The sequence below is a fragment of the Chionomys nivalis genome, chromosome 11 (genome assembly GCF_950005125.1).
Source record: "Chionomys nivalis chromosome 11, mChiNiv1.1, whole genome shotgun sequence".
NCBI classification, from domain to species: Eukaryota; Metazoa; Chordata; class Mammalia; order Rodentia; family Cricetidae; genus Chionomys; species Chionomys nivalis.
In genome coordinates this window covers 79199620-79220980 of record NC_080096.1, presented here as the reverse complement: position 1 = coordinate 79220980, position 21361 = coordinate 79199620, and the positions used below count along the sequence as shown (strand labels likewise).

At 41.6% G+C, this 21361-nt stretch overlaps 1 protein-coding gene across 1 annotated transcript in view; it reads left to right on the top strand.

The window, feature by feature from the left end:
- The window catches only part of Pappa (pappalysin 1), a 231453-nt gene that overhangs the window by 101419 nt on the left and 108673 nt on the right, over positions 1-21361 (top strand). Inside the window, exons 8-9 of the mRNA XM_057784762.1 lie at positions 5106-5234; positions 13621-13712. Of these exons, the coding sequence (XP_057640745.1) occupies positions 5106-5234; positions 13621-13712 (221 nt within the window). The remainder of the gene's footprint in view (positions 1-5105; positions 5235-13620; positions 13713-21361) is intronic.

Here is a 21361-nt window from a genome sequence, read left to right as displayed (position 1 = left end):
CTCAGAAGTTTCCCGAAGGAAACAAACTAGGGCATTACCATAGTGTAAAAGGGTCTGCCTTCTAGTCCTCCCATCCTGCTGCCGTATTTTCCATTTCACGTTGTCATGGAAGTATAAAACAACAGTAACAAACCCTGATTCAAAACTCAGGCTCCAGGAATTGTAATGATTTGATTTTCTACAGGTTTCTATAATTTGTAATTAACCCAGCATAATATTAACTATATATCAGTAATTTTAAATATGCATTTGAAAATGAATATCTCAGTGTTTAAACCTAAGGGTGATTAGACATCTTCTGGGTTTTTATATTCTTTTCTTAACTTTTACTCTAAATTTATTTATTTATTTTACATCCTGACTGCAGTTTCCCCTCCCTCCTCTCCTTCTATTCCCTCTTCCCATCTCCCCTCTGCACCCTCTTAATCCACTCCGCCTCTGTTCAGAAAAAGGCAGGCCTCCCATGATACCAACAAAACACTGCATTTCAAGTTATAAGACTAAGCACCTCCACTTGTATTAAGGCTGGGCAAAGGAACCAACTATGAAGAATAGAGTCGCAAAGGCCAGTAAAAGAGTCAGAGACAGACCATGCTCGCACTGCTAGGAATCCCACAAGATCAAGCTACTCAATTTTCCTATATATGCAGAGGGTCTAACGTTTTATATTCTTAATATAATTATGTCAAAATTTACCCAAATTTCATGTGTGTTTATACTGCATATTTGAGATATATTTCAATATACGTTGGTATACATATTTACGAACACACACACAGAGACAGATTATCAGTTAAGCTGTTCAGCGGCTAGAGAGATGGCTCAGTAGTTAAGAGCTTTGCCTGTTCTTCCAAAGGTCCTGAGTTCTATTCCCAGCAACCACATGGTAGCTCACAACCATCTGTAATGGCCTGCAGGCATACATGCAGACAGAACACTGAATACATAATAAATAAATAGATAGATAGATAGATAGATAGATAGATAGATAGATAGATAGATAGATAGATAGATAAATAAAACCCAGCTGTTCTATTACTCACTAGGTAGCTTGGACTAGCCTTGAAATTGTGGCAATCTTGTCTCAGTCTTTCAGATGCTGGGATTATGCATGTGAGCTACCACACCCAGCTTTATAATCATGTTTCTAAGGACTACTGAGGAAATCATGCCAATGAGAAATGAAAGCATCTCTGCAATAATTGAGAATGTAAACCTTAGGCAGATATGTCATTTGAGACATTTGTACAGATGCAATGGTTTAACATGGTATGCAAAGTAGCCAAAAACCAGTTTCTCAATATTAGCTAAATAATCCATCATATGAGAATTTATTAAGGAAATGCAAAAGTAATCAAGAACTTTGAAAACTGATGATAAAATATTAATGAAGATTAATGCATTTTAATGATAAAATATAAAGTAGTATTCCAAATTCTGCAAAAAAAAATCAAAAGTGATCAAAACAAAATAATCACATTTCAGATGAAATCTGAACATTTTAGTTTTGAAAGAGAAAGGAAATGGGGGAGGAAAGGAGAAGTTTCAGTTTAGCAGCAAACTTCAGAGCACAGTGGAAGCCTCTGGAAAGGCAGAAGACAAGGCTACTAGAAGTGAGGATGTCAGTGGGGTGAGGGGGATGAGTGCAGCTGGAAGGAAGGATGGCCACCAGCCTTCTGCTTTTAGAGCAGTTGTGGCAAAGAGTCTAACCAAACCAGCAAAATCTTCAGCACTCACCAGTTTGTCTTTCTTTTTTTCCGCAGAAACAAGAATTTAATAACACAGAAATATGGATTTTACATGGCTAAAACCATAAATGCTATGTATATTTAATCATTTATCTCCATTATTCCACTTAACTCTCCCAAAAGTAAAAAGTGGTTCAAAATGTGATTATACTCTTTACATACAGTGAATATTAATACAGGTGGGATTTAGCATTTTGTTAGGTATCAGATTGTAGACTTAAGAGTCCCACATATTCTTTCTGTCAGTACCTATATTCTCTTTTTTTTCTGTTTAAACAAAAGGGAAGGCTTTAACTTTAACATAGTAAAATTACATATAACAAAAGATGGATTCCCCAATGGTACAGAAGAACTTTGGGTGACTGTCCAGGCAGTGAGATGTCTCTGTCAATTCTAGAGTTTTGGAAGTTGTTTACAATGCACTTCCTATTTGCTTAGGTAATACTATATTCTTCTTTGGTGGAGTTGAAGAATTTATAGTTATAGTTTTCCTTAGTTAAGATAAAGTATCTATAAATACTGTATCCAGTTTGTCTTTCAAAACGAAAAATATCTAAGTTCTTAAGAACTTGTGTTTGACATTAATTTTAAGGCAAATTAAAGTGTAGCTTTATTACAGGAGATCCACAGTCATTTTGGTAGCAATTGTACCTCCCCCTTCACCTTTTCATGGAAGGGATGATTCAAGTTTCTGCATCCCTATCTGGGAACTTAAGATATTAGCCCCTGACTCTGGTAGTTGCTACTAGGCTTCAAAGAGATGACGTAAGAGCCAGAAACACAGCTGAGATTAGCTATGAAAATGTCTGCATAAATTGTTGTTCACACTGCTACTGTGTGGGTCACTGGGTAGAAATCATTAGGAGACAGCTTTTACCAGAGGGTAGAGAAAGACCAGAAAGACCTGGCTTGTAAAATTCTCATAATATTGGCGTGGGTCACCTTGAAAAAAAGTGAAGTGTTTGGCACTGCGTGTTTTCCAAATAAATGATACCTTACAAGATGGACTAGCCAAGACTGTACAATACAAAAGGCAGGTGGTAGGCCCATATTCATGATTTCGCCTCACCAGAGTTGTATGTATCATCTGACTCTTCACTGCCAACCCCATTAAAGAGCCCATAGGATAATTTCAGTGACTGGGAACATTGCTAATCAGCCATTGATAATAATAGCTCAACCTTTCCTAGGAATTCGTCAGGACTAGGTACACAGGGATACTGTTGATGTTCTCACGTTCAAGCTGTACGAAAATACTATAAGGCCAGGTTTAGAATTAATTTGAAATAGGCTCAGAGACATACAAAAAAAAATAATCCCATGACTTTCTGGCTAAATGTAATAAAACCAGGACACAAAAACATGCTTGCTTCCCCACAAGTTGATGATTGCTGAGGCATCGGAGGACAATGGCATGAAGATGCTCCAAGAGAAACCAAGGTAGAGCTAGAAGGAAGACATCCTATCGTATTAAATATTTCAGCTACAAATAATTTATCATGTCACACACACACACACACACACACACACAACAGGCATGCACATGAAAAGCAAGCTGAGAAACACTGCTCACTTTGGCAAGCTTCTCGGGAGAAGGTCCCCATCTGTTCGGACCTTGAATATACGCCCTCTGTTGCCCAGGCTGTAGCCTGAAGTAATGTTGTCATATTTTTAATGTACCTCCACATTTTAGAGCTAGGTGAGTTTCTAGTAGAAATCATGCCATATTTATCTTATGCCTTTATGTTCTTTTTAGACTCTCACTCTGTCCCCTCTCTTACTTAGTTGAGGCATAAAGAGTCAATAAAAGGGATCATCTAGTGATGTCATTCTGTGAGTTTGCAATGCAACCATCATTTATCTACACAATATCCCAAGATATTTCTTCACTCTCCCACTAGGTGTTCATCACCAGAGCTCTTGTACAATCCCTAAGGGTGTTTGGTTTAGCTGCTTCAGTGCTGCTAAGACAACCTCCCTTGGGGGATGGTGTGTCCATTGTTTCCCCCAGTGCAGTGTTATTCACAAGAATCTTCCATTGCTCACAAACTCTTAACTCTCACTACATAAGGTATCAGGAACCCTTCCCTGTCCGTTGTCCATGCACCTGTCATCTTGTTGGCCTTATCCAAACATCTGCAGCCTTCCCAGCAGCTGAAATAACAGATGGGCAGGGAGATCCAGAGATTTCCTGACATCTTCCTTCCATTTATAAATTCTGTCTCCTTTCACGCTGGAATCTCCTTATTAACCTTTGATGATTTTACCCATGGGACATTATTTTATCTTAAGAAATGAATAATTGATAACACATAAGTCAATGCAAATAAAAGATAATAAATCCCTTTGAATATTGTCTATCAGAAAATATGAGTGGAGATGTGGTCATGTAGAATTGACACAAACATGCTTTTGTGTTAGAGGGTAATTGGCAGTAGCCAGGTTCCTGGTGAGGAAGCCTGGACAGGCCCTGGATGTCTTAAGCCAGAGGAGAGATGCAGTTTTGGCATGCTGGAAGTCTGGCAGGTACCAGGCTCCGGAACTGTTATTCTAGTACTAGATCCCTCTCTTCAAGAGACATGGTTATTAGGCAGGCCTGTGGGGTTAAGGGAAGCAAAATATAAGCTGTTACTCAATTGCATGCAGTTGGAAACAATTGGCTTAACTTCTGTATGCCTCATATTCATCATCTATAAAAACAACATTAAATATGAGTTACCACGTAGAGTTGTCTTGATTCTCAAATAAGCAAATACATAGCAAGTGCATAGCCTAAGGCCAAGATTCAATTAATGAATGCTATTGTTATTTAGGTAATGAGTAAGAGTCATGGATAGGAATGTGGAGAGAGGAGGCTAGTCTCTAAGAACACCCTGTAAGAAAGAGGTTATCTCGTACTCAGTGGGGTTTCTGCGTACAGGTCTTTAAAGGCGAGAACCTGGTCAGACGATGTCCAGCAGAACCAATATGCTCCCTCTGCTTTCTGTGCTCTTACCTACCCAGTCTTTTACCGGGATCTCTTCTTCCCACACTCTCTTAATGCACGGATTCCATCCTCCCTGCTACTCTTCTGCAAGGATAGCTATGAAGTTCAAAGTCCAAAGCACTTTGTACTACACAGCTATCCATCTGGTAACGGATGTTTTTATTGGTGTACATTATAATGTACTCCATTGTGCTTAACAAAGAACCTTAATCCAGTGCATAATACAGATTATTGTATTACTAAATGTGCCTTCGATTTAAAAAAAAAAAAAGCAAGACTGAATACTCAAAGGAATCAATATTTTATTCTCTGCCTATCAGCCCCAAGCACTGTATTTGTTTTAACTAACGAGTTCCTCTGCATTTTTCCAGGGATCTGAAACTTGGCAATGTGTACCAGTACCAGATTATCACCATTTCAGGAAGCAAAGAGAGTGAGCCATCACCGGCTGCCATATACACCCATGGAAGCGGGTACTGTGGTGATGGCATTATCCAGAAGTAAGTAGTTTCACCCATTGAAAAAGGAGGCTTAGGGAAATGGTAATTAGGTCAAGAGATGGACAAGGGGCTTGACTAGGAGATGCTTCCCTATGCATAAACTCTGAGGCACTGGTGCTCTCCAACATCCTGCTAGAAGGCCTGTAAGCCGTCTGCTGGCTTTGGAAGAAAATTCAGTGACTGCTTCCTGGGGTCATACTCATTTCTCAATTGTATAATATATGTCTTAGCCAGAGATACCAATATGCATTTCCTACCCTCTGCTTTAAATATTGGTTGTTATTTTTTTTTTTAAAATCAAAGGCTTGTGTATCTTAAATAAATTCCTTAAAAAAAAAATCTGAAAAAAAAAAACTTTCTTTAAACCAGGAATGGTTATGAATGTAATTCCAGCACTTGGGATGCAGAGGAAGGCAGATCTCGGAGTTAAAAGTGAGCCTACTCTACAGAGCCAGTTCCAGGACAGCCATGGCTATACAGAGAAACCATTTTTGAAAAATTAATCAAAACTTTTTTTTCTTAAAGTCGTATTTGAATTTATTTATTTATTTTTTTTAAATATTTATTTATTTATTATGTATACAATATTCTGTCTTCATGTATGCCTGAAGAGGGCACCAGATCTCATTACAGATGGTTGTGAGCCACCATGTGGTGCTGGGAATCGAACTCAGGACCTTTGGAAGAATAGGCAATGCTCTTAACCGCTGAGCCATCTCTTTGAATTTAATCACACACACACAAAATCATTTGAAGTGGCAAGACCCACCCAGTTTCTAATCTGGATCCCTGATGTGGGACGATCCACCTTTAATATGGACCACACCTAATATCCTCTTTAAAGTGGAATTTTCTTCACCGAGTTCCTTGACTTAAAATGTATTCAAAGATTTCTTTTTATATTAAATATGATAATATTCGAAAAATTATGTTTCTTTGCTGGCTACCTTTTACATTTGTTAAAACTGCAATGACAAATTCAGAAATTGTGCCAAAAGCTCAGAAATGTAACAGAGTATTGTAAGAAACAATATTGAAACTGTAAGCACTGAGCAATATTCCAGACTGAGTAGAGACCTGAACATGAATACACTGGGTCAATGAATCAAGAAATGTAAAGATTTCAGTCTAGCTAGAAATTATGATTGTAAAATATCAAGTTGTATACAAAAAAGCAATATATCTTGTAGTGTGTTCAGTCTGTTCCTTGCCTAGTCCTTGAGGCAGGAGGTATGTATCTACCAAACAGAAGCAAGAAGTCATGAACCCTCACCACCACCAACTTCCGCTCTATTTTCTTCTAAAATATGCACAAAATAATCAGATGCTGGCACAAGATGGATGTCTTTTTTCTATATAAATGAAGATAAGACCAAGCACCATTCCAAATTAAGTTTGTTATTGCCTCCATTGCTAGCGTATTTATTTGCAAGGGACACTATCACTAAAGTTTAAAACCATTGGCAGGTTTAATCCCATGCCTTATGTGTGAGATGGCAAAATAAGCTATGGGCAAATTCCTTCTTTAAGTGCGCTGTTGGATGTCACGGAATATTTTTGCAACTAGGGACTGCAATTACTATTCCGGCTGGGGATGGGTGATGTGAAGGGTGCTTTTGCTTCAGCGTTGATGAAAGCACTCGTGTGCAGCCTCGGAATTGCTCTCGAGTATGGCACATACGTGAAACGAAGGTGCTCGATGTCTGCGGCCTGTGATTGTCACCAACAGTGATGCTAGACAGAAGAGTAGCTTGATTCATCCCTGGTGATTGTGTGGTAGGTGACAAAAACTTGAAACCTGCACATTGGGAAGAGAGGAGCAGCTAAGACTAGATCTGTACTTGTGAAGGGAAAAGCAGTCTATACTCGAAAATCGACTCAAAAAACAAAATCATAAGTATTTGATAGCAATCAATATGCTGTCATTTTCTAAGATTTATTTCTGTTGTATGAGTATGTGTGTCCATGTGTATGTCCTGTGTGTGTCTGGTGTGTGTGTGTCCCCGTCTGTGTGTGTGTGTCCACCACATGCATGCCTGGTGTCTGCAGAGAGTCTAGACAAGAGTGACGTATCATTTGGAGCCAGAGGCAGTTGTGAACTACCTGGTGTGGATGAGAACTGAATCTGACATATTCAGAATGGGGAGACTGTTTCCACTGGCATAGATCTTGCCCCTAACATGCTTGAAGGCCTAAGTTAGATATGTATAATCTAGCATGATAGCACATACCTGCACTGGGGCTTGGGGCACAGAGGCAGGAGGTCAGAAATTCAAGATCATCTTCAGACATTCAGAAAGTTTGAGGTCACACTGGCCTCATCACAAAAAAAAAAAAAAAAAAAAAAAAAAAAAAAAAAAAAGATATTTTTATTAACAATTCTGTTTATTTAAACAAAAAAAGTTGACATAGAATATGTCAAAGTTCTATTAACTTGGAAAAATATAGCTCTATTAAAAAGCATTTTAGCTCTTCTGAAATAAAGACCCATGTAAAAGCTGTGTTTTCAGGAGTAACCGCATGGCCCAGCAGATAAAAATAATCGCCAAGCAAGCCTTGAAACCCCGACTTTACCATACATTCCAGAACCTACATAAAAGTGGGAGAGAACCAACTCCACTAATACACACGTGATAATATTAACAAAAATAATACATTATAATCATTGTTTAAATACCTGCATTTTCACGATTAAATCAGACTTTTGATACAAAAAAAATTGCACTCAATTTGTATTATTTAAGAGAGAAGTAGATATTTGAATTTTTCTCTGATATCCTTGAAAGAATTAGTTAAGCCATTTTAAAATAAGTAATATCTAAATTTAAGAAAACAGATACAGCCAGTAATTATCTGCATAATTTCCCATGGTTTACTGAAACATGCATCTCAAGGATGCATATTTGTGCCCTGAAAGACCGGTACCACATACCATTTCCAAACAGAATTATCAACAGTAGTATTGACGATATAAGAATTTTTAAGTCTTGAATTATGGCACAAATCATCTGGTTGCTAAGAACTGGACTTCACGAATACAAACTATAAAGGCCCACTTATGTTGGAGGCTGAAACCTACCATATGTTGTGGGTATTTTAGGTCTGTATTAAATAAAGAAAAAAAGCAGCAACAGAACATGGAGGGCAACAAAACAGGGAGAGAAGAACTAGTTATTAGTTCCTCCTACACTGAGATGTCAGCTCTAAACTTTGGATAAGTCTGCGCTTGGCAGAACACTGAACTGATCCCAGAATCACCCGGGAGGAAGTGTCAAGATCGCATAACCCATCCAGGATGCCCACAAAACATTACAGGCATTCCTAAGAACCCATCACTGTAACTTCAAATTTTCTAACTCAGCACTGTCTTAGTTAGGGTTCTACTGCCGTGAAGAGGCACTATAACCACAGCAACTCTTATAAAGGAAAACATTTCATTAGGGTTGTCTTGCAGGTCAGAGGTCCAGTCCATGGTCATCATGGCAGGAAGCATGGCAGCGTGACGGCAGGCAGACAAGGGGTTGGAGCAAGTTATGAGTCCTACGTCTGAAGCAGCGAGCAACAGAAAAAGAGATAGACACTGAGTCTAACTTAGCATTAGAAAACCAAAGCCTACCCCATGGATACGCTTCTTCCACAATTACACCTCCTAATCTCTCTCAAGTACTACTACTCCAAATGACCACACATTGAAATATAGGAGCCTGTAGGAGCCGTTCATATCCAAACCATCATAATCAAAAAGAATTTCTCCAGATTTTGAGCCTTAATTTATAGCTCAATCTATCTATATTGTAAACACATGCAGCTGCATTTACAGAATATGACAAGGAATGTAAGCCTTTTTAGTGGCCTGAAAGTATCTTCGTCAACATAACTTAAAGCATCACTCATAATAAAAAAAAAAACAGTAGATTTTATAATGTGTTTACTTAGAATCAGAACCCTGCATAGATATCAAATATTTGGGTTACCTTTAGTAAAATGGAGTAACTACTTGTACATACTGTGCAGAAAAATGAATCCGATTTCAAAATGTCCTAGCAAGGAAGGAGGAAGGTAGCTCCAGTTTAGATGGAGCTTAGCTCGTGGGTAGAGAAGAGTGGACAGAGTGGCCCAGCAGGGAAAGTCACTTTGCCAGACTTGACCTTCTGACTTCCTTCCCCAGAAGCCACAGGGTGGGAGCAGAAAATGCATTTCCCTAAGTTGCCCTTTGATCTCCACAAAAGCACCTCAGCACACATGCAAACTCACTAAATGAATGAATGTGATTTAAAATAAACAGAAAGACCAGGCCCAACACTCACAAAGACCCTAAAGAGGCAAGCACTCTGTTGTGAAGGGCACATAGCAATGGATTCTCCCAACTTCATACGGTGTGGGACAAAAAGACTGGCTGGATGCTGTGATAGTAACACCGTGTGTGAACATTCAGCAAGCTTTCACCACACGTGAGACCTTGTATTACAGCATTACATACTTGTGTCCTCTCCACAATCGTGCACGATTCGACCCATTATCATAGCTTGCAGTAAAATAACACACAAAAATATTAAAGTACATTTCTCAAGCATTCACGCATCTTAAAAGTAGAACAAACATTTGCACTAAGGACCTGATTCTCATTTGAATCCATCTCTTTATTTTAATGTGAAAAGAGAAGGTTACCAATTTGGGCGGTAGAGGGGTAGCTGCATGCCTTCTCCCTCATCCTAAGCACTGGGCACTGGACTGCTCGGATGAGGCAGAGTCTGTTTCCTCCTTTGGCATGTCACAACCTGCCACAGGAACTCGGGTATTAGGCAAAGATGGTCAGTTCTGTGATAGATGAAAATGATGCCTGCCCACTACAGCCTAACAGGTCAAAAGAGTTTTCTCAGAACTACTCTATTTGATGAAGGACCCGCCGTGCCTAGAAGATGTTTGTAGTGACCCCAAATGTTTTGCTTAAGGCAATAGAATGCGCTGATCAGGGAATGATGGAAAATAAATTGGAAATATTGCTCCTGGCTTAGGGAACTAAGATTTAGGGGGAGGATGTCTCCCTACATAACACGTGGAAAAAACTAAGAAGCTGAAGGTCATTTGTGATTTCTAGCCTGCGAAATTCACTAACAGAGAATGCTGAAGACAGGAGTACAAAGCTCACGGCTTTTCAGACAGGAGAGAACTTGGGTGGCTCCTTAGAGATTGATACAATGTCCTAGGTCATCTTAAAGATTGATTGCTAGGCCTTATTCTGCTATTCTGACACCTCCTAAAGACAACAAACATTGCCTGGTGTTAATTGCCCTTGGTAAAAGGAAAAGTCTGAGAGACCTGATTCATGCTGGGAAGGTTCCCAGCTGGTCTCTGAGAAGGGAGGGACAGCTGCCACACACTCTACAGAGACCTCCCAAGGCAAAGAAGGAATGGGAACTGAATCTTTTAGCATCTGCTAGGTGCTGTCCAGCATGCTAGACAATTTAAATCATGCTTCAGTTTCTGTACCCAACTCCTAGAAGAAGGCTTAACTATTTCCATCATAACCCATGAGGAAACGAGAGTGGGCATCTGAAGGACCACCATACAATACACATTTCAGGGCTGAGGGACTTGTTCTAAACTTTCCAACACAGTGGGCATCTACAGGACCACCACACAATTCAGATTTCAGGGTCGAGGGATTTGTTCTAAACTGTCCAACACAGTGGGCATCTGAAGGACCACCACACAATACAGATTTCAGGGCTGAGGGACTTTTTCTGAACTGTCCAACACAGTGGATGCTGGGCACGTGTTGTAGGTGATTATTTGACAAGAGGCTACTGTGACTGAAGAATGAAATCCCAGTTGTATTTTCCTTCAATAAATTTAAACTTACGAAAAGACTGGCCGGACAGGCCAAGGGACTCACACAGACCAGGCAGTTATTTTGGGGTTATGTAGTTGTAAGTGTAAGGTTTTCTAATTCTAAAGGATTGGAGCGTTCCAGAAAGCAGCAATCCATCTCATTTCCCAGATTTTGCTTTTCTTATTCCTTGCCAAAGCCTAGTTTGAGGGGGTGGAGGGGGATTTTCTGGCCATTTTGATCTCTGCAAAATCATCATTAGGTGATGGAAATAATCGCAAGAAGAATAGACCTCAGAGTTCTGGACAACAAGAACAACAAACTCAATGGGGAGAGTAGAACTTTCTAGTTAAAGATTACCAGACCCCGGGATGTAAGTGAAAGCAAGACAGAGTCTTTTGGTGTATTGAGGGAGAGAGGAAATTGTCAGCTCGCGGAGGGCTGAAGCATGAAGGACTTGGACATTTCCACCCTTCACAATGAAAAGAATACCTCTAGAGACAGGAATGACGTCACAATGAAAAGAATACCTCTAGAGACAGGAATGACGTCACAATGAAAAGAATACCTCTAGAGACAGGAGTGACGTCACAATGAAAAGAAGAATACCTCTAGAGACAAGAGTGACATCAGGAACAAGAGGTGGTCAGTCATTTGTTAATTTATTCCTCCATTTCTGTCCACTGTCTTATTAGTTTAAAGTACTTGAAGTCCCAAAGCATAAGGACTGGAAAGATGTCTCCAGTGGTAAAATGCTTGCCTAAACTTGGGATACATATTTACTGCTGGGAGAGGTTTGGATGGCCACAAAAACAAAGAAAGAATAAAGAAATAAGATTTCACTCAACGCTAAAGTGTTTGCCTTGTTAGCATGAGGCCCTGAGCTGATCCCCAGAACCCACTTTACAAAGGAGTACTGCTGCTTGCTTATAACCTCAGCACAGCAGAGGCCAACCAATTGGATCCCTAGGCTGCTGGCCAGTGAACCCAGCCTACCTAGTGAACTCCAGGCCAGTCTGAATCAAAAATTGACTGGACAATGTTCTTTTTTTTTTTTTTTTTTTTTACTTATTTATTTATTTTTATTCTTTTTTAATTAAAATTTCCACCTGCTCCCCATTTCCCATTTCCCTCCCCTCCTCCCAAATATTGCCCTCCCCCCACTTCCCTCCCCCTATCCCCCACTCCTCTTCTCCTCCCCCCACTCCATTCCCCCTCCCTCTCGATACTGAAGAGCAGTCCAAATTCCCTGCCCTGCGGGAAGACCAAGGTCCTTCTATCTACGTCCAGAAAGGTGAGCGCTGGACAATGTTCTTGACAGCAACAACACACCCTGCTTCCACATACATGTGCATCCATGTGCATATGGATCTGCACACATGTGTGCATATACAGGCATTCATATGCATGTGTGTACGCATGCAGACACACAACACACACAAGCATGCCATGTAGTGGCATTTTATTTGTATTTTAATAAATAAAACTTGCCTGAGGATCAGAAAAGTAAAATAGCAACACTAGTCAGTCTTACAAACCAGGCAGTAATAACACACACCTTAAGTAGCCACAATGATTCGCACCTTTATTCCCAGTAACTGTAACCACACTAGCTTGCCATAGAAATCAGGCTACCGGTAGTGGTGCACACCTTTCATCCCAGTCCTGGAGAGGAATATATGATGGGGGAAACAGCTCACACACAGTCTCATTCTGAGATTCCTGGAGGCAGGATCGCCATTCTGAACTGAAGTAGAGGTAAGAGCCAGTGGCTGACTGTTTTGCTTTTCTGACCTTCAGGTTGAACCTGAGTTTCCCTCTCTGAGTTTTTACTAATCGTGCTTCACATATATGTAAAAAAAGAAATGTCAACATAATGACCAGTGTTGAAGCAGAATTGTCCTTTGTCATAAAAGCACAGCTAAGATGGCTCTCTTAGTTAGGATTTATTGTGAGCCCACCAAGGCCAGCTGGTCTGGGTCTGAATAAGCATGGGTTGAAACTGGACTCTCTGAGCATGGTGGACAATGAAGGCTGATGAGAAGCCAAGGACAATGGCACTAGGTTTCGATCCTAATACATGAACTGGCTTTGTGGGAGCTTAGCCTGTTTAGACGCTCACCTTCCTGGACATAGATAGAAGACCTTCGTCTTCCCGCAGGGCAGAGAATTTGGACTGCTCTTCAGTATCGAGAGGGAGGGGGAATGGTGTGGGGGGAGGAGAAGAGGAGTGGGGATAGGGGGAGGGGAGTGGGGGGAGGGGGCAATATTTGGGAGGAGGGGAGGGAAATGGGAAACGGGGAGAAGGTGGAAATTTTAATTAAAAAAGAATAAAAAAAATAAATAAATAAAAATAAAAGCACAGCTAAGACTAAAGTAATCGTGTTTTATAAATCCATTCCTTTTGTTGATTTCATTTTGATGCGGAACCAGAATTCAGGGAAAGAGACTTGCATAAGATGAAAGAGAAGTTCCAGCATCCCTGTAATACCTTTCTACATTTAGCCTCAGTTCTGAAACTGACCCGGGATATCCCCTTCTATATCCACTGTGCAGAGGCCAAGGGGAAGAGTGTGATGACATGAATAAGATCAATGGTGATGGCTGCTCCCTTTTCTGCCAACAAGAAGTCTCCTTCAACTGTGTCGGTGAGTCTTTGCCATATCTTTGTCCTTGCTGGTTGTCCAATTGTACTAACAATTGTGACTAAATAAAATCACTTATTTCAGTTCACATTTATTAAGTGTCTCCCATGTGACATACACTATCGTAAACACTAAGAAGGCAGAAGTGGAAAAACACAGTAGGACAGAAGGGCAAATATTGCTGTCCTCAAAAGCTCACATCCTCATAGATGATGACAATGACAGGTGGTATTTTTATGACCCTTTACCTTACAAACATTACTGGTTTCCTTCACACCAATTGTCCGAAATGGTTATGTTATAGTATATCATGTGTAAGTTTTTTATTATTTAGAGGTGGGAAAAATCAGAAGTCGAAGCGATTACAAAATGTGTTCTAAATCACACTGACCAGCAGAGACTGAAGAGTGTCTTGACCTTGATTGTGTGTGATTCTCACGTCTCTGCTCACCCTATTTCTTACACTCTCCACCTGGGGGTCTACCTGCTGCCTGGGTGCTTGCTTCAGATCCAAACCGCGCAGTCTCAGGGATCTGCAGGGCAGGACAAATAACAGACCAGTCTATGCTTTGAAAGCAACCCTCTTTTCCCCACCTTTAAACAAGTCGGGTGGGAAAAGTGTTTTCCTCAGGCTTCTCAAGGAGTCTGGCCTATCTTGTTGTTTCAGCCCCACTTGGGAGGCCCTGTCCAGCCCCAGGGCTGGTAAACAGACAGGGGGTGGGGGCAGGGATGGAATTTCGAGCTGGCCCAGATGAGATCATGCTTCCTTTAAGATGCAAATCGATACCTGAAGATCAAAGGTCCTCTCGCTAATCCCTTGGGCTGGAGGTGAAAACCAATCACAATTCATTTGCAAGTACAAAGGACAGAGGTGCCCTATCTGAAAGGGACTGGGCAGCTCCAGAAGGGATGAAAACCTCGGTGGGAAGATTTCTCACTGAAAGGCCGTCTTCCAGGAGGACTGTGGGGAAGAGATGTCATCGCATCTTTGCATCTGCAGTGCATTAAAGCGCTGCTCTGACTCCTAGTAGACTGAGGTCCATGAGCGTAAAAGAAATGCATCATTTACTGTCAGTTCATTCTGAACACAACTCTGGTTCACCTATTATCTATCTCCTGCACCAAGTCGGAGCTGAGCAACACCATGGAGATGCTGTGCAAACAAGTGTGGTTCCAAAAAGGAAGACATTGCATGAGGAAGGACTTGACAGTTTCTAGGGAGAACTTTGCCTCGTTTTCTTTTTTTAATCACAGAAGACTTTCTCCCAGGTTGAGCGCTGAGTGTAGCCTGTTGTGAAAACTTGATTACTAACTAGCCTAGTGGTATGGCAACAGGGAACATGAACTAAAATCAAGAGTCAAGCCCTAGATCGAATGTTAAAGACGTGCATAATGGTGAGCAGGTTTGGGCCTATGTCCACTTCCTCTAAATGGTTAGGTAAGGGTCTCTGAGAATTGGTCCTTGTACTATATGGTTTCCAGTGCATGTGGCTGAATTGTAAACTTTACTCGAACCCAACCCTCACCTTTGCAAAGTATCACCGATCCCAATCTATACCAAAAAATACTTACCTATCTTACTTATGTGAATGTCACTTTACCACTCCCTGGAAGACAGTAGGTTCTGGTGAAGGTGGGGTGTTCAACATGGACCCCCTAAAAGAGATGCTTGGTGTCTAACGTTCTTATACTGTTCTCTAGAACTAGTCAACAATGCACAATAACTGGAAAGCCGCCTTCAGGCAAGGGTCAGTAAACTGTGGTCCACAAACCGGAACTAGGATTTGTATATTTCAGGAACCACATCCACTCACATTCCGAAGTCTGAAAGCTTCCCGGACACATCAGAGGAAAGTGGGTGAAAAAAAGATCCTGTGCCCCAGAGAACTCAAAATATTATCTGTCCCTTTAGTTACAAAGATTTTCACTTGCTGAACTGTGCATCAGAATTTTGATTCTTTTGGTTGCTATAACCTGGTGCAAAGAGTGCATGGAAATTAGGGTGTTATCAACCACTTGTCAGAAACTGAACTGAATTTTAAATATAGAGTGGTAGTCTCTCTGAACATGGTGGACTATGAGGGCTGATGAGAAGCCAAGGACAATGGCACTGGGTTTTGATCCTACTGCATGTACTGGCTTTGTGGGAGCCTAGGCAGTTTGGATGCTCACCTTCCTAGACCTGGATGGAGGGGGGAGGACCTTGGACTTTCCACAGGACAGGGAACCCTGACTGCTCTTTGGACTGGAGAGATAAGGGGAGGGGGAGTGGGGGGGAAGGGAGATGTGTGGGGGGAAGGGGAGGGAAATGGGAGACTGGGAGGAGGCAGAAATTTTTTTTTCAATAAATAAAAAAAAATAGAGAGTGGTAGGGTTGAGAGACTCTTCTAGAAGTAGCACTAAGTGGTGAATCTAGAATCTGTTTTCCTTTTGGGGGCATCACTTTTTTTTTCTACTTTGAGTAAAGATTAAGGATTAGCAGTTTTCAAATTGTGCTCTCTGACATTTGTGAAGAATTAAAACCGAAGGAAGGAAAAGATGTTGTCGAGAAGATGAGACCCAGCTCATCTTGCAAATGTCTTCTTTACCAGGCCCTAAGTGTTCTGTTGGGGGGAGTATTTGATGGCCATCTTTTCTATGTCAGGCATATTTGTAAACCATTCTTCTCCGGGTACCTTTTCTATGAATCGCTTTTTTAAAACAAGGCAAGGCGCTTGATGTAGAAGATAGGCACACAGGGTTAAGTCAAGTTTAAAACCAGGTCTGAGGTTATACTTACTGTGCAAGTTACTTGCAAGAAAGGTCACTCGTCAGTTCTGATTTAAAGAGCTTTGCAGGTTGATGGGGACTTTATCATTATGAAACAATTCACGTAATAATGTAATGGAGTGGAATACATAGATGATACGAAAGGAAGTCTTTCATTTTTTACATTGAGTCATGTCTGTGTTAAAGATATCAGCTGGACCCTGACTGCTCATTTAGATTCCATGATAGACTCTTACAGACATACAGGCATTCCAGGCAGAATGGAACACTTCCTAAGATACCAGATCTTGGAGATTTTATTCCAACACAAACTCTAAAGCTTGAGTCTGAAAAACTTCCTTTTAAGAAAAACGTGTCAAATATTAAGAGGGAAATTTGCGCACGCACACACACACACATGCACGTACAGACACATGTACACTAACTTTAATGACTCAGAGAGGTGAGACTGGAGTTTTGCAGAGGGCTTTGTTGATGTGGACATTCTTATTGTGTGTACCAAGAATAGTGGCCAGGAAAATGGACTTCTGTGAAAATGACTTGGGTTCACGCCACAGCTTGGACATACAAGGTATTCTAGACTTAAGGAATCAGAATCATTCTCCTAATAAGGTAGAGCCCAATCCTCATTAGAATAGTTGAATATCCAAGGTTCTTCCCTAAGTCACTCCAGCTCATGTGGGGCTCACAGCCTAGATTTACCTTCTATCAACAGACAAGCAATACCCAACTTGGATTTGGAAACCACTATGGAATCCATTCAGATGAGCATGTAGGAAGTGACAGTATCCAAAGTACTAGAGGCATCACAGCACAGGAGACACAGGAACAGGTGTGTTAGTTCTTCCCAACACCAAATTTTCTGCCTGAAATTGGCCTGTAGGGCATGCAATTCCTAGTCTGCAGTTCTCCAAGAAAGCCCTCCGTCAGATACTGGGTATTTTAAATAGCTGGCTTATTTTGTTTATTTTGTCTAAGCTAACCAAAATTGATTATGCCTAAAAATCCTAACTGAAAAATATCCTCACAATGTAGGTGCACATTCAGTAGCGTTTCCTGAAGAGGCTTCCCTCTGATTTAGTGGAAGATGTGTCAGCTGCAATAGTCCTTGCTGGGAGCATCGCAGTGGGGTCACCCTATACTATGCAGTTTTAGTTAATATGAGCCTATGTGTGGCTCTTATTCCACATATGAGATCTGAGATTTTTTTTTCATGTTGTCTCAGCTGACCCAAGCTTGCAGAGATATGGTTCAACCTCCAGACTGAATAAAAGACCCTGCTTTTTCCCTCTGGATCCCCACCATTGGAAATATTTTTCTTCCTTTTGCTTTTCCCTTCCTTCCTTGCTTCTGCTTTTTCTTTCTGATTTTTCCTCTTCCATCACCTCCTGTCTTCCTCTTAGTCCTTGTCATCGTTCCCCTCCTGCTCCTTCTCCTCTGCTGCCGCTGTTATCACAGGCTCTTTAGAAGGGCTGTTTTCCCTGGGCCAGTGACAGCAGTGGGAGGGTGGGTGACAGATTTATGGGGGCATCCCCTTCACTTTTCAGAAGCCCACACATCCGGAAGTATTCCCAAGGTGCCAATGTGTTATTGTGCAACACTCTGGTGACTTCCCTCTCCCACTTTCCCACCCTCGGTGCCCCAGTCCCCCAGCACATAATAAGTTTCTTATTAAAACAAATACCGCCCTCAAGACCTCTTAAGCAATACCGATTACATCTCTTTTGCAATGTGGAAATTATCTTGTCCTCTTTCCGCCTTTTAGAACTATAACACACACCAGGCTCGGGGTTTCCTTTAAAGACTGTGGTATCAGTGAAGTGATAACTCCCCCAGCAGGCGCTGGCTGGAGGCATTGTTCAGCAGCAGTGGGGATTCCTCGGGAAGGCGCTGACTCATAAACCACAGACAGGCTACTGATAAAAGCTGAAGGAGGGAAGGTAATGGTCAAATTAGTCAGACAGAATGTGCAGGATCCTCCAAAGGGTTTGTACTTAGTCATATATCTTGAGGCAAAGCTGGAAACATGTTCCCTTCAGAAAAGCTCTTAAGCCCTTCCAGGAGATCAACGCTGGGCATCTTCATCTCCCTCCCGGCAAGTTTCAGGGTCTTCTCCGATAGGCCAGTCAGGCCCCAGTTTAGTGGTGGACCCTGTGCAGCACGTTGGAACCTCAGTTTTTCCCCTTGTGAAAGACTCTTTATGTCTTTTTTAACCACCTAATGCTGAACGGTCCTAGCTTAGCTAGTAGCCATTTAAAGGCTGGAGGAGACTTAAGCCTTACTTAATGTTGACATATAGTCAAAGAAAAACAAAGTCATGGAGACTCCCATATCCTACCTCCCGGGACTGCAGGCACCCCCACTGTGTCTCTTCTCTCTTCCTCCAAGATCCTCCCCCCCTCCCCGCAGCTTTCAGCATCACTTTGTCTCTCATTCCTGACAGGGCATCTGCACCCCTGTGTTAGAGCCAGGGTCAGTAACTCAATTAGCACTCCCTACAGCCCAGGGCCTCCCTTCTCTGGGAGGTAGATAAGGACTAGGAGCTGAAGATCAATCTGCCTTGCCACCAGTTGCTGGGAGGGCAGGGGGTCACCTAGCCTGTGGCCCCTCTGTCAGACTGTCCTGGCCTCACTGAGCCAAGGCGAGAAAGGAAAACAAGAAGATGAATCTTTGTGTCTCCTTGGTGGATATTGGGAGGAGAGTTTAGAACAACAGTGACTGAGAGTTTAGGAAACAGTAGCTTAGGCCAGTGGGGATGGAGACAGGGGAGTGAGCTCTGCTGGGAGCAGCTTTGGTTATTAGTTTTCTTTCTAACAATGTGTAACCATAATGGGCAAATCCATCTCTCAACTTAGAAAAAAATAAATTTAAGAATCAAAATTAGTCTTTCCCGGTTGCCTGGAGCCGCACTTTCCCGGTTCGCACTTGCCTGTATAAGGAAAAGGACCTACTTTCCCCTAAAAGATTTTCGTTTTTCTTTTTATTTTTTAAACTTATTTTATTTTTATTATTTTATGTTCATTGGTGTGAGGGTCAGATGCCCTGGAACTGGAGTTACAGACAGTTGTGAGCTGCCATGTGGGTGCTGGGAATTGAACTCAGATCCTCTGGAAGAGCAGCCAGTGCTCTTAACTGTTGAGTCATTTCTCCAGGCCCCTAAAAGATTTTCTTGAAACGTTTTCCTTGGCTTAAAGACCCTCCGTTATTTGAAAAAAAAAAAAAAAAAGAAAGAAAGAAAAAAGAAGATATGAAGGGCAAGGCCATGGTGATCACCACCATGATCCTCTGGTGTGCACTCTGGGTGTGCAAAGCCGTATCAGAGAACACATAGCGTCATAGCTTTGTAGGTACGAATACGGCACCTGGGTGAAATCCTGGTGCAGACACTGTAAACCTACGCCTCCCTTTTCATCAGCAATATATTAGTTATTGCTACTTCTTCGAGATGCTGTGAAAGCCACACATATTTATTGACCTGGGGAAAGGAATTAGTTTACCATGAGTTTGAGCCTGAGGCATGACAAACAATTAGAAAACAGTTCATTTATGTTCACCATTTAAACTGGTGACACCTGGTAGCATGATGAGTGCTCATTATTTTTTTTTATTACCCAATTCATTCAAAGGTTGCATCAATGTTCCCAGAAACTACATAACATCTAAAACTGCTATAGTCATCACCTTGTTTGGTAGAGGATAAAACTGTGAATATGAAATATTATGCACACTGCCCATGATAGTACAGCTCTAATCAGAAGAAGTGAATTTGTAACAGGAAGTCAAGGCGGGACTGCATTTGTCAGACGCCTAACTCTATCGTGCTGAGAAACTTTCTGAAAAGTATGATGCCCTTTAACCTTCTAGAGTAGCGGTACACATCTTACTGACCAGAAAATCAAGAGGCACTAAGTCAAGCTTGAGGGAGCTGTCCAAAGTCATCTCACTAGGAAGGTCTGAGAAGAGACTGAAGATTTTGGCCAAAACCTGGATTATAGTCTTGCAGAGCAGGAAAGTATTTCCTGGCATTTCTCTTTGATACCACTGAGTCCTGGAATGAAGGAAAGTGAATATAAATCTTTCTCATGTCTTTGCCATGACATGTTTACCACCACGAAAAAGTCAAATCAAAACAAACACACAAAACCTCTCTGCATAAAGTCCATTTCTTCAGTGATGAAGTGATAGAACCATCTTTTCCCAAGCCTTCTCTCTCATCCCTCCACATGAGCCTCACTGCTTTCTAATATCTAACATAGGGATAAAATAGCACTGGGTTGGGTCCCATTGTCGTGGTTACACAGAGGAGCTTGGAGCCCATGGCTTCTTTCTGTGTCATCATGGGCACCCCTCTCCCAATGCTGATGCTTAGTTTCCTCTTGTGGAAAACAGACACCATTATCAAGACCATAATTGTCTGGAGTACTGACGACGATTTAGGGCATCTTGTGGACTCCTCTTCTCCTTCCTTCCTCTGTATCTCAGAACTGGCTGGTGCAGAAGCAGATGGCGCGTCTAAGGCAGGACTGCTTCTGAGCCAGATCTTTGAATCCTGACACTAAATTACTGTGGATGGTACCTCTTACAGAGTATCTAGGCCTGACACGCAGCATCAAGAGATGGGGATGAGTTAGATAGACCCCAAGGGTTCTGGAGTCTAACTTCTAGAATCAAAATCCCCGGCTGTTATTGTTTTTAAACTGTGCAGTTTTAAGACAAGGGCTCTGGGAGGAGAAAGGAATTCCTTTCACCCTGGAGGTCAAATGGGGTCACCGAGGGCACAAAAGAGCAGGAAAAGGAGGCAATGGGGCGAAAGACTGAGGTGTGGGCAGGACCAAAGATCTGAGTCTTCCGGCGGGAGGTCTGAGGAATACATTCAAAGTTCT